This window comes from Manis pentadactyla, chromosome 13 (assembly GCF_030020395.1).
Source record: "Manis pentadactyla isolate mManPen7 chromosome 13, mManPen7.hap1, whole genome shotgun sequence".
Lineage (NCBI taxonomy): Eukaryota > Metazoa > Chordata > Mammalia > Pholidota > Manidae > Manis > Manis pentadactyla.
Genome location: NC_080031.1, coordinates 101194445 through 101207391, shown reverse-complemented (window position 1 = coordinate 101207391; position 12947 = coordinate 101194445). Strand labels below are relative to the sequence as shown.

The 12947-nt window shown below is 49.3% G+C and overlaps 2 protein-coding genes across 11 annotated transcripts; one reads left to right on the top strand and one right to left on the bottom strand.

Moving 5' to 3' along the window:
• Positions 1 to 51: 51 nt before the first annotated feature.
• TMCO6 (transmembrane and coiled-coil domains 6) lies at positions 52 to 5386 on the bottom strand. 10 transcript variants are annotated; one of them, XM_036896205.2, is made up of 12 exons: positions 5190 to 5386; positions 4961 to 5073; positions 3320 to 3441; positions 3036 to 3219; positions 2683 to 2787; positions 2423 to 2508; positions 2073 to 2207; positions 1777 to 1888; positions 1475 to 1661; positions 1238 to 1332; positions 708 to 875; positions 52 to 453 (listed from the first exon to the last, which is right to left on the bottom strand). In XM_036896205.2, the coding sequence occupies exons 1-12, from the start codon at positions 5272 to 5274 to the stop codon at positions 340 to 342; spliced, it is 1506 nt and encodes a 501-aa protein (XP_036752100.1). In that variant the 5' UTR covers positions 5275 to 5386; the 3' UTR covers positions 52 to 339. The 10 variants fall into 10 exon arrangements, with proteins under 10 accessions (XP_036752100.1, XP_036752111.1, XP_036752121.1 ...); XM_036896216.2 differs by having other exon boundaries at positions 3326 to 3441; XM_036896226.2 differs by having other exon boundaries at positions 2073 to 2189; positions 5190 to 5385.
• Positions 5387 to 9731: 4345 nt separating this feature from the next.
• Positions 9732 to 11285, top strand: CD14 (CD14 molecule). Its single transcript, XM_057490967.1, has 2 exons — positions 9732 to 9980; positions 10056 to 11285. Exons 1-2 carry the CDS (start codon positions 9978 to 9980, stop codon positions 11175 to 11177), a joined length of 1125 nt encoding a protein of 374 aa, XP_057346950.1. The 5' UTR covers positions 9732 to 9977; the 3' UTR covers positions 11178 to 11285.
• Positions 11286 to 12947: the final 1662 nt, after the last annotated feature.

Below are 12947 nucleotides of genomic sequence, written 5' to 3'. Positions count from 1 at the left end.
TGCAACTACTGAGTCAAAGCAATTTAATGTAAAAATAAATAAAACTTTATTCTGTCCCATCAAAAGCCACCAGCTGCTGGAGCAAAAAAAGGGGATTCCAGGGCCCCCAGTGAAAGAGACAATATCAAGTTCCTTCTGGTCTCCTGCCTGGACCACACTGGGTGAAAGAAGAGGAGCTGGGGTCCAAAGGTTTTGGCTTACGCTTAGGTGTGGGAGCAGAGAGCATGAGACGACATTATGGTTCTAAACCCCCAAAAGGGGCTCTGTGAGCAAGGAAGCCCCCACTTGGGGGGTGGGGGCAGGAGTGCCGAGTGGAGTGAGTAACACTGAGAAGCTATGTCACCCATGAAGAGCTGTCTGCTGGAGAGCATGCACACGATCCTGTAGCTGTGCCGCCGCCTCATGCCTTCCCAGGGCCTGCAGCCCTGACTCCTGCAGGAAGGCCCGGGCAGCCTGAGGGCAGGGAAGGAACGGATTTATTATCTGGGTCCCTATGCCCTAATACTTGATTCCCACAGCCTTATGGGTTAGCCCACCTGTTCTTGCGAGAGAATGCATTCCCAAGAAGAGGATGGAAGTTCTAACCTAAAGCTCACATAGGTTACCCAGGCCCAGAAAAGCAACTATAGTTAGGACCGGAAGGAAGGGGGCCATGGTGAGGCCAGAGGCTTCAGAGTGAGGATTGGGGAACAGGGCCGGAAACCTACCTCTGGCCGATAGAGGAACAGCAGTTGCAACAGTTCCAAACTCTGGCCTACAACTTCAGTGTCGGACAAGGCCAGCATGCCAAGCAAAGAGGGGAGCAGGGGCCCTGGCCACAGATGCTGGCAGTAAGCAGGACCCTTCTCTGCAACGTTGCACAGAACTGTGAGCACCTGTGGACAGATAGGTATACACAGTCCCCACAACTGATGAAAGCTAGATTGTAATGATAGCTAAGATATGGAGTGTTGATCACATGCCCAGGCAGTGTGCCAAGCACTTCATATGCATGTTCTGTAATCCCCACAGTAACCCTCAGGATTACTATTGCTAATAATAAATGAAGAAACTAAAACAAGGGGGTTAGTTGATTTGCCCTTAGTTAAGTAACTAGTAAAACCACAGTTTAGGGACTCAGACCTAGAGTGGTCTGGCCCTGAAGCCATCCATAGCAGCCCGCTCTCAGCTAGGGGCGCTTCAGAGGGCTTAAGCCTGCTCCCATTGTGTCTCCAACTCACGTGGCCCCAATACCTACCAGTGCACTGACCACATTAGATACTGGCAACAACTGCAAGAGGGGCTCAATCAAATCCAGGGAGAGCAAGGAGGTACAGAAACCGGGACTGTTTGCTGAAAGGGAAAACGTCAGGATGAGGTCCCTCAGGCTGAGGCCTAAACTGCATCCCCCCCATTCCTACCCTGCCTCAGCCCAGGCCATGAGGAAGAACTCCCAGTATCTAAGGGCCAGGCTCAGACAGATTATGGTGTGTACCAGTGAGGTTGTTAAGGAGCCAGAGGCCCTCCGGAAGCAGGCTGGGCTGTTTCTGGAGGAAAAACTGCAGAAGGATAAATAAGGCTGCCATGACACGCTCATCTCCGAGCTGCATCTGCTCTTCCACGGCCTCTGCTGCTGCCTCCGTTAGCAAGTTGCTTAGACACCGAAGCACAGGGCACGCAACCTGCAAAGACCAGTTGGGGGGTCAGATGTAAGGAGGAAGAGACCATCTTCAGACTGGAGGAGGAGCAGAGTAGGAAGAAAGGCCGCCCAGATCTTGACCAGTTCTTTTCACCTACCAGCTCCAGTCCTGCATCCTCAGTTCTCAGGACAGCCCCAGCAACGTCCAACAGCAGTAGCCCCAGAGTGGACAAAGCCCCATGGGTGATCAGCAGGGTGTTATTGACCTGGCTGGGCAATAGGAAGCAAGCAGTCGCTACTCAGTCAACCCCACCTTTAAGTTGGCAAACAGTCTAGGGCCTGACCACAGAAGGAAGAAAACACCCCAATTCCAGAAACCAAAGTTCAAAAACTTAAGTGTCATGAAAGGGAGCCCCAGGGGAGGTCTGTGGCACTTTCCCAATTGACCTGTTACCTGCAGATGATGTAGTGAAGGCACCAGGCAAACTCCACAGCAAGCCCAAGGGTCAGCTTTGGACCAGGTTGCAACAGTCGCAGCATGTGCTGGGGGAGAGGGGAGCCCAGGACAGAGCTGCCAGCAAAAGAAGAGCTATGAGCAGGAACCACAGAAAGCAAGATGCCAGTCACTCTTTCCAAACCCTAACAGCAGGTAGGAAAGTGTCCAAATGTAAAGTTCTTCCCAGCCAGACACATGGAGTTAAAATGTACAACAGCTTTGGAAACAAGACTTGATAAGGCATCCAGGGGCTATACTACCAAGTAGGTCACACCTGCCTGCGCATCTGGAGATACAATTTTACTTACGGGATGATCATGTCAGGAGCTTCCTTAGCCTGCAGAAGCTGGGACAAGGCATATCCAAGGGCTTCCAGCACAGTCAGATGTGGGGACTAGAAGCAGACAGGGTAGGGATCTGACGCTGGGAGCTGGGCCGTAAGATTTTCTGAGACTTTCAACCCCTTAGTACAGGACAAAGACAAACTGCCTAACCAAAGCAGGTGGGGCATGTGGAGACAAGTGAGGGGAAGGTTACCCAGGGAGGGAGAAAGGAGATGGATACTCACATGGATGCACGCAGCCAAGGCTGGAACAATGCCCTGTGGCAGCAGCTGCCTTCTCACAGCTTCACTTTCCACGATCAGGTTTCCCAGTGTATACAGACAGAGTTCCTGAGAGCAGGACAGACACCAAAGGCACTGGGCTTGGCCCGCCTCAAGCCTGGGGGTGAGGGGTGGGGCACACGACACTACAGCCTTGCCTGAGGCTCTGGGCACAAGGGACTAATGGGAGATGACAGGTATCTGTGTGGCTGGACACATCAGGGGAAACAGGTTTTCTTCCCTCTGCCAGCTCAAACTGGACCCAAAAGCACACTTCTAAAATCTGACAACAAGGTAGGAAGGGAGACAGGGCTTACTATGAAGTCTGAGCTGTGACTGGAGAGGTAGGTCAGAAGGTAGGACGTGGCTGGCAGGCAGGCCTCAGCGACCGCAGACTGCTCCGAGTGAGAGAGCTCGTGAAGGCACCGAGCCGCCTCGAGCTGCAGCAGGGCCTGGCTGCTGGTCAGGAGTCCGACCAGGGTCCGCATGCTGCCCTCCAGCCTACGTGAGTGGGCACCAGAGTCCTGCTCAGCCTGTGGCCGATCCCTTCCACACTCCTGTCCATCCCTCAGAGCACCAGCCCCCCACTCACACCACTCACACTGACCAGATGAAGGTCTGCTGTGTCTCAGGGTGCTGTAAGCCCCGACGAAGGCGGACCAGAGCCCTCTGTCTCTCCTTTTCCTCTGTCCCCCGCTTGGCTAAATGCAGGAATTGCTGGATCTGGAGACCAGCGTAGGGAGAGGAGACATGAAAAAAGCAGGTTGTAAGTCATGCTCCGCTCACTTCACCTGTGAGCCAGTATTGCACCATCTCTTGAACTTGTCATTCACACTAACATGGCTAATAAGTGCCCACTTTACAGTAGGATGGACAAAACAAACAACTGGGTTTAATGCCAGCCCTGCCATGTATTCTATAAGGAACCTAAACCTGAATTTCCCACCTGAAAAACAGGAATAACATCAATGCTGCCTTTTCACGGGGTTATTTTCATGAATAACATTTAAAACTGTTGTAACCTTCCTGCCATCCTCCATGCAACCTATACTCCAACACCACCTAATGCAAACCTGACTTGGTTTTTAATGCTTCCCAGCTTTTGCACCATCTATTCCTCTTGCCTGGGATCCCCTCCCCAGGTCCTCCACTCCCTTAAGAGTTCTGGTCCTGTGGGAAATTAGCTCTTTCTGGAATCCTCTGATAGTCTTGGAGTTTCTATTGTGCTTCATGTTTCCTTCATGACACGTGACAGTTACACCTGTCTCTTCCACTGGGCTATGAGCGCTTCAGAGAAAGGGACTCTATAGCTTGTGTATATCAGTACCTAGCATAATGTCTTGGCATAAAGTAAGCACAACGAGCATATGGTATAACCTTGACATAGTGCTTTATAAACCATGCATGTAAACATAGATAATATAACACAGGGGATGCCCAATGCTTGCTGAATGAATAAATGAACTAAAACTATTTCATTCACTTAGTCAATAAATACTGAGCATCTACTATATGCCAGATACTGTACAGGCATTTCAATTTTCAATGATGATGAATAAGGTAGGGTCTAGGTTCCCGTGGATTTAAAGTCTCCTTGAAGAAATGATAATAAACAAGCAGTTAGTATGATTAGTATTCTGTAAACAGGCTGTCAAGACAGAATACTAAAATGGACCCACTTTAGATGCAGTAAATGCAAAGGCCTTGAGACCAGAAAGAGCCTAGTATATTGTTCCAAGAACTGAAAAGGGGCCAGTTTGGCTAAGATGAGTAAGCTGATAAGGCTGGAGGTAGGCAGAGGTTAGACGGTGTGGTGCTGGACTTTTTAGGTCACAGGAAGGATCTTGGTCTCTATGTTTTTAAATGAGACATCTGACTGATGTGTGGAGAATGGAAATGAAGTGGGGTGAGGGGAGCACGACGTACAACTTGCTTGGAGGCATGATACTAATCACACTAACTGCTTAGGAGGTTTCTGTAAGTATCCAAGTTAGAGTGTAGGGACAACTGCGATGGCGAGGCATGTAGACTCCAGAACTCTTCAGGCTGGGCCTTGATGATGCATTGATGCGTGGATGTGGGATGGAGTTGTTGAGGATGTTCCCCCGGTTTCTGGCTTGGCCCACTGGATGGATGGAGGTGTTGAAGGGGCTGCGTTCAGGTTTGGGGCGTTCCTGGAATACTCTAACAAGGAATTTGGGGCCAGCCAGAGTAGACCTCAGCACGCACGCTTCCCTCTCACCTCGGCTTCCCCGAGGATCCCAATCACATATCCCTCTTCAGCTTCCCCCGGGGCGTCATCTCTCAGCAGCCTCTTGCTGACCAGCTGCTGCTCCCTCCGCGCAATCCGCAGTTCTGGGGGCAAAGGAGCCGGATGAGCATGGGTAGGGCACCCAAAACACAGAACCCCGTCTCCCCCCGGTCACGCTATCTCCAGTCGTTATACCCTCCGTCCTCCGGTCAGCCCGCACCTGCTTCCCGCTCTCGCCGGCGACGCCGTAGCTCCTCCACCCCACAGCCCACCGGCCGGAGGCGGCCCTGCAGTCTGCTCCACATGGTGGGGCTGGGAAAACGCGCTCGGGGCAGAGCAGGGGAAGCAGGCCACAGTTTAGAGGAAGGTAGGCACCGCGCAGCCTCAGTGCAGGACAGGACGGGAGGGTGAATGGGCGGGGCGCGGCGCAACGTGATGTGGGCGGAGGGCGGGGAAAGGAGGGGAGGGGCGAAGGGGAGGTTTGGAGCGGGGCGGGGCGGGGCAACACGCGGGACAACACCCACTCCGCCGATGTGTGGTTTTTCTCCCCAATTCTAGGAATGAAAGTAACTCAACCTAGACACAGACTGCCCCCGATCAGTGCGTCACTTTCCACTCTGCAAACATAACCTCCCTACCCTTAGCACACCTTAGACGAACGGTTCAAAACCACACGGAGCTGTAGGAAGATATGGAACACCAATTCACTAAACACGGCTCCCACTGATGAGCGCTGGCCAAACCCTGGTCATGCATTACCTTCTTACATGTTCACCATGACAATTTATCCCCATTTCAGGCGTGTGAGGAAAATGAGGCAAACATATAACTACTTCACTATTCTGCATAAAAGTGACCCTCATTATTTTTTGGGTAAAGTAATTGTTTCACCAAAGTTTGAGCGCCACTAATACAGGTACTGGGGAAACACCGGTGAAGTAAAAACCGTGTTCCTACCCTCAAAATCGGAATTCTGGCCAGCTAAGCCCTACATGGTATAATCCCTGCATACCTCTCTACTCTCTATTGGAAGCATGCTTCGTTTTACTCACCCCTCCTGGGATCTTCTCTTTGTTCCCTAAAGGGGACCTGCTTTTTTCCTCCTCTGGGCTTTTGAACAGGCTGTTCTTCTGCCTACAGCCCTGTCTCTGCCCTTCCTTCCACCCCAAACAGCATTTTTCCCTTAATTAACACCATCCTTAAGATCTCATCTTCAATGTCCCCTACTCAGAACTACTGGATCAGTGCTCCTTTTATTAGAGTGTATAACACCATATACTTCTCCATACCCTTTTTGCAACTGTCATTAACTTATAGTGTACTTGTCACCTCCCAAAGCCCCTTCCCAGCTCCAAGAGAATAGAGTCCTGGTAACACTTAAGAATTTGTATTGGTGGCCTGTAATTTTTAGAAAGCCATTACTTAGGCAAAAACCATTACTTAGGAGGAAGCTGAAGGGGGATATGTGATTGTTATAAGTAATAACAAATCCAGGAAAGATCATTGTTCTTCAAACCAACTTCCTTCCCTTGAATTTAATTCCACCTCTTGGAGTCAACTGATGAAGGCTTCAATATCTTCCACAAAACATCTAGTTACATATCTGCAGCTCATCATCCTGTCTCCACATCTTGTCTCCAAGCCCAGTATCCAACCAGTCCCCAGATAGCCATTTACTGAGTACCTGCTGTGTATCATACTCTGGCTGGGGATAGGTCTTGACTGTCCTTGTTTGCCTCCCCTACCTACTAGAGTACTTGAGGGACTGTGTGATGATCATGTTCACATCTGAGGGCTTTGCACCAGCCCTGGACTCGGTAGGCAGATGATAGATATTTGTTGAATCGAGGTGTGAGGGGGGATCCTTGCAGAACCATTATTGCTCCTCTTAGCTTGCACCCCTAATCTAGAGCGCCTTTTAAACAGGTACTACTATTATCTCCATTTTACAAAGCAGAAGCCCAGAAGTCTGAGGCCCAGGAACCTGCCCAAGGCTCACAACATCAGTAGTAGAGCTGCAATTCCAAGGCAGCTGAGACTGCAGAGTCAGTATATATAACACTGAGCTCTACTCACATGTTGGTACCCAGGGATGTCCCAGTGACCTGGCTGGCCTTAGTATGGCTGAGAGCATCAGGGCATGCCCAACAGGACACAGAAGGCACATTGTGGACTGGTGAAGCTTCCTTGTTTGGAATGGGGACATATGTGAAGCTATTTCTGGAAAACAGGGGAAGTGAGAATTCAACCATTGTATGTGTAGCTCTTTCTCCAGAAAACCAGAGGTGCAAAACTGCGAGGGCTGTTGTGAATGCATAGCCCCACTCCGCCCCACCCTGGGAGACTTGTTGTTTTTTTTTCTTGGCAAAACAGGTGAGTTACTAATTAAGCCTCATTCAATATAGTCTAGCCTCTCTTTCCTAGGACACAGGAATTGTGAGGGGCAGAGGGCAGAAGAAAGCTAGGTACAGGTGGGAAAACTGTGTTAGAAATATCTTTTTTCTCAATTTCAGGACAAGAAAATGGAACGAAAATATTGACCAATTTGGCCGATGTGTCTCTGTTAAACACTTTACCTTTAGGAAAGCTATTACTTTCTTAATAAACAAAGTTTAAAAAAAAAAGAAAAAATAGAACACGTCAGCTAAAAGGGGATGATGAGTGTTGTTCTTCAAACCAGCTTCCTTCTCTTGAACCTAATTCTAGCCCTTAGAGTCATAGGATGAAATTCGCAATCTCCTCCCCAAAATATCCAATTAAATATCTGAGGATATTTGGAAGACTGGACTTGGGTGAGGGGAGGTTAATAGTAACCACCAAGACTAGGGAAAGTCAAGGAAACGAAGTGGGTAGAGTCTCTGGGATGCAGGCGGGGGAGGTTAGAGTCCTGGCCTGAGGCACTGGGGACCTTCCTTCCTCCACACCCTCCGGACGAGCTTCGGGCGCCTGACTCCTCGGGCGGCACTGCCCGGTGCAGAGCGCCCTTAGTCACCCTTCAAGATCCTTCCTGTTTCGGCTCCTCTCCCTGCATTTTTTTTTAATAATTATTTTTTATTGAAGGGTAGTTGACACACAGTATTACATTACATTAGTTTCAAGTGTACAACACAGTGGTAGAACATTTATATACATAATTCTAGGTTCCAGCTATCACCCTACCAAGCTGTTACAATATCTTGACTATATTCCTTATGCTATACATTACATCCCGGTTACTAATTTATTTTACCATTGGAAGTCTGTCCTTTTTTTTTTTTTTTTTTTTTTGTGAGGGCATCTCTCATATTTATTGATCAAATGGTTGTTAACGACAATAAAATTCTGTATAGGGGAGTCAATGCTCAATGCACAATCATTAATCCACCCCAAGCCTAATTTTCATCAGCCTCCAATCTTCTGAGGCATAACAAACAAGTTCTTACATGTAGAACAAATTCTTACATAGTGAATAAGTTACATAGTGAACAGTACAAGGGCAGTCATCACAGAAACTTTCGGTTTTGCTCATGCATTATGAACTCTAAACAGTCAGTTCAAATATGAATACTCATTTGGTTTTTATACTTGATTTATATGTGGATACCACATTTCTCTCTTTATTATTATTATTTTTAATAAAATGCTGAAGTGGTAGGTAGATACAAGATAAAGGTAGAAAACATAGTTTAGTGTTGTAAGAGAGCAAATGTAGATGATCAGGTGTGTGTGTGCCTGTAGACTATGTGTTAATCCAAGCTAGACAAGGGCAATAAAACATCCACGTATGCAGAAGATTTCTCTCAGAACAGGGGGGGTGAGGTTCTAAGCCTCACCTCTGTTGATCCCCAATTTCTCACCTGATGGCCCCCCTGCGACTGTGCCTGTCTTAGGTTGTTCCTCCCTTGAGGAATCTTACCCCTCTCTGGCTAACCAGTCATCTTCCGGGGCCATACAGGGAAATGTGAAGTTGGTAAGTGAGAGGGAAGCCTTATTGTTTGAAAAGGTTAGCTTTTTACTTCTTTGCATATTTATGCCCTGTGGCTTCTATGCCCAGCATTTGTCTTGAGGTATCTTTACCACTTGGAGGAGTTATGATACTCGGTAAATTTGATATGAGGCACGAATTCTATTTAAGGGTTGTAATTAGGAAGGAAGAAGAAAAGCTATAGAAGTAGCAGGCGGAAGAAAACATGGGAAGATTGATTATTTCTTTGACATATCTTCTTGTAGAGTAACTTCAGCATATATAGGTTTTAAGCTACTACTTAAATTGCACACACACATTAACATAATAGGAGTATAGTTACATAACCAAAGCATATCTGTAATTACCAGCCATCTCCAGTGAAACCAAGAAAACCAGTTAGGCACCTTAGGCATTTGTGAAAACTTATCTATGATATGGTGGATATTGTCCAACTGAACTTGAACAGTCTGAGAGAAATCAGACAAATTAAAACAACCCATTCCTGGGGACTGTTCACATGCCATATGTTCTTTTAACAGTAAATAGTCTGTAGTTGTAAGACTTTGGAGCGCTACAATTTGCACTTCTCCAAATTCTTGGTTGAGTTCCAACAGTATAGACCCAGTCAAATTTGTTGTTTTACTGTATGCACAGGCCAGCTTAGATATCTCCTTCCTCATTCCCATGGCAAGTCCAGGAACTGGGGGGATGGGTGCATCTACAGCTGTAGCAGTGCGTGGATCTTTGTTGGGGTTTTATGATGATCATCTTCTGACATGAGTCTTCCAGAGAGTGCAGATGTTGGAAGTTCTTTCCCTGCATTTTTTATTGCAAAATTTCCCAGAAGGTTAGTGAATGGAGTGGCTGGGTGGAAAGAAGTGACCAGAGTTCAGAGAGGAAGGACAGAGTGACACCTAGGGTTACATAAACTCCCAGGGGCCGCCGGCGCGTTGCCACTGCCCGTGGAGGCTGCACGCTGGTGAGGGCCGCTGCGGCGGAGGGGAAAGAAGCCGAGCCCTTCCCGGAGCCGGGGACGCAGACGCTCTGAAGGCCGCGTGGACCATGGTGAGTGGGGGCGGCCGAGCGGGGCTGTGGGGACGCGCGGGGCGCGCGAGGGCGGCCCTGACCCGCCTCTTCCAGGCCCGCGCGCCCGACCTGCTGCTGCTGCTGCTGCTGCTGCCGCCGCTGCTCGTCTCCGCGGACGCGCCCGAGCCCTGCGCGGTGGACGACGACGATGTCCGCTGCGTCTGCAACTTCACCGCCCCGCAGCCCGACTGGTCCAGCGCCTTCCAGTGTATGACTGCCGTCGAGGTGGAGATCCGTGGCGGCGGCCGCAGCCTGGGACACTTTCTGAAGGCTGCCGACGTCGACTCAAAGCACTACGCTGGCATAGTCAGGTCTCTGCGCCTGCGGCGGCTCACGGTGGGCGCCGCCCAGATTCCTGCTCCGCTTCTGGGGGCCTTCCTGCGAGCGCTCGGGTACTCGCGGCTCAAACAGCTGGCGCTCGAGGACCTGGACGTAACCGGCACGATGCCGCCGCCGCCCCTGGAGGCCATTGGGCCTGCGCTCTCCACCCTCAGTCTCCGTAATGTGTCCTGGGCAGCGGGAGGTGCCTGGCTCGCGCAGCTGCAGCAGTGGCTCAAGCCAGGCCTGCAGGTACTGGGCATTGGGCAAGCACACTCGCTTGCCTTCCCCTGTGCAGAGCTCCGCAGCTTCCCTGCCCTCACCACCCTAGACCTGTCCGACAATCCGGGACTGGGCGAGCGCGGGCTGGGCGCCGCGCTCTGTCCGCAGAAGTTCCCGGCCCTCCGGGATCTAGCGCTTCGCAATGCGGGGATGGAAACGCCGGGAGGCGTGTGCGTGGCGTTGGCGGCTGTGGGTGTGCAACCCCACAGCCTAGATCTCAGCCACAACTCGCTGCGCGCCACCACCCCGGGCGCTCCCGGGTGCGTCTGGCCCAGTGCACTGAGGTCTCTCAACTTGTCGTTCGCTGGGCTGGAGACGGTACCTAAAGGACTGCCGGCCAAGCTCACTGTGCTTGATCTCAGCTGCAACAGGCTGCTCAGGGCGCCTCGGCCAGACGAGCTGCCCAAGGTGAGTAACCTGACACTGAACGGGAATCCTTTTCTGGACCCTGGAGCCCCCAAGCCTCAAGAAGACCTGATAAACTCTGGTGTGAACCCAGCCTGTGTGCGCTCCGCCCTGGCAGTGGGGATGTCAGGAACTCTGGCGCTGCTTCAAGGGGCCGGGGGCTTGGCCTAAGAAGAAAGAATTGGCTCCGACTGCCCTGGCTGCGGGGGAGCCTCTTCAGGACGTCTTAACCAACCAACCCTCTGCCCCATATTCATTAAAGTCTTAAACAATAGTCCATATCATTCACTCAACAGATGTTTACTGGGTGTCTGCTCTGGGCTGGGCACAATGCTGGAAGGGGAATCCATTATATTTAGACTTTCTTCCTAATTCTCTAGAAACCATACATGCCCTAAGAAAAGAACTTAAGGGGCAGAAGAGGAAGGGAAGTTGCCTTTCTAGGGCTCTGTGGAATCAACTCTAGGAGGAAAGGGTGGTTCTCTGGAAGGCTGTACAGAAGAGGAGACGTGTAATCTAGGTCTTGGAAGGTGAATATCACTTCCTCGGGAAGGACATCCTTGGCAAAAATGGGCAGCACGTTAAAGGGCTCAGACACCCGAAAGCATATGGCCAGATCTGAGAATTAAAACGGATGAGGGAGGCTGGAGATCATGGTGATGGAAGCTGGAGGCATTTATTCATCTGACCACCTATTCTGTGCCAAGCACTACTATGCTAAACCCTGCGAATATAGCAGGAATGAAGCAGAAGCTCTTGTTCATTTGGATTTCAGATTCTAGTTGGGTAGTGGAGGTAAGGGGAAGACAGTTAACATATAAAACAGACTATGATAAGTACTGTGGAGAGAAAGGGGACAGAGTATTGAGGATTGATTCATTATATAAAATTGTTCGGGAAGGCCTCTCTGATGGGGAAATTTGAACAAATTCTGAGTGAACTGGGGAAAGGAGCTTGAGGATATCTGGGGGGATAGCATTTCAGGCAGATCAGCGAGTACAAAGGTTCTGAGGTCTTTGGGATGGTAAAGAAAACAGTAAAAGAGGCCAGCGTGGCTGAAGCAGGGTTGGGGAGGGTGGAGGCGAGGAGGTGGTAAGAGATGAGGTTTGAGACTAGAAGGGCCAGATCATGTAGGGCCTTGTAAAGTAATGCTGCTCAAAATATGACCCAAGGCAAGTGCTAACTTCCAAATTGTTTATTACTGCACCATAAGGAGACAGGTAAAATAAAGTTAAGAATAAGTATTTGGAAACTTATAAAATTAAAAATTTCACACTGTAGAAACATATTTGTATTTTGCAAAAGTATCATCTGTAATGGGTTGGAACTCTGAAAAAGAAACTTGGTCTTTTGCCCAAGAGAGTTCCAGAAGCATGGTAAATGTAGAATATAGTAAGGACTTTAGCTTTTGCTTTTAATAAGCTTAGGAGCCCTGCTGGTGGAAATGTAAACTAGTTCAACCATTGTGGAAAGCAGTATGGAGGTTCCTCAAAAAACTAAAAATAGAAATACCATTTGACCCTGGAATTCCACTCCTAGGAATTTACCCAAAGAAAACAAGTTTTCAGATTCAAAAAGACATACGCACCCCTATGTTTATTGCAGCACTATTTACAATAGCCAAGATACGGAAGCAACCTAAGTGTCCATCAGTAGATGAGTAGATAAAGAAGATGTGGTACATATACACAATGGAATACTATACAGCCATAAGAAGAAAATTCCTACCATTCGCAACAACATAGATAGAGCTATAGGGTATTATGCTCAGTGAAACAAGTCAGGCAGAGAAAGACAAATACCAAATGATTTCCTTCATTTGTGGAGTATAACAACAAAGCAAAACTGAAGGACTAAAACAGCAGCAGACTCACAGACTCCAAGAAGGGGCTAACAGTTACCAAAGGAAAAGGATGGGGGAGGGCGGGTGGGGAGGGAGGG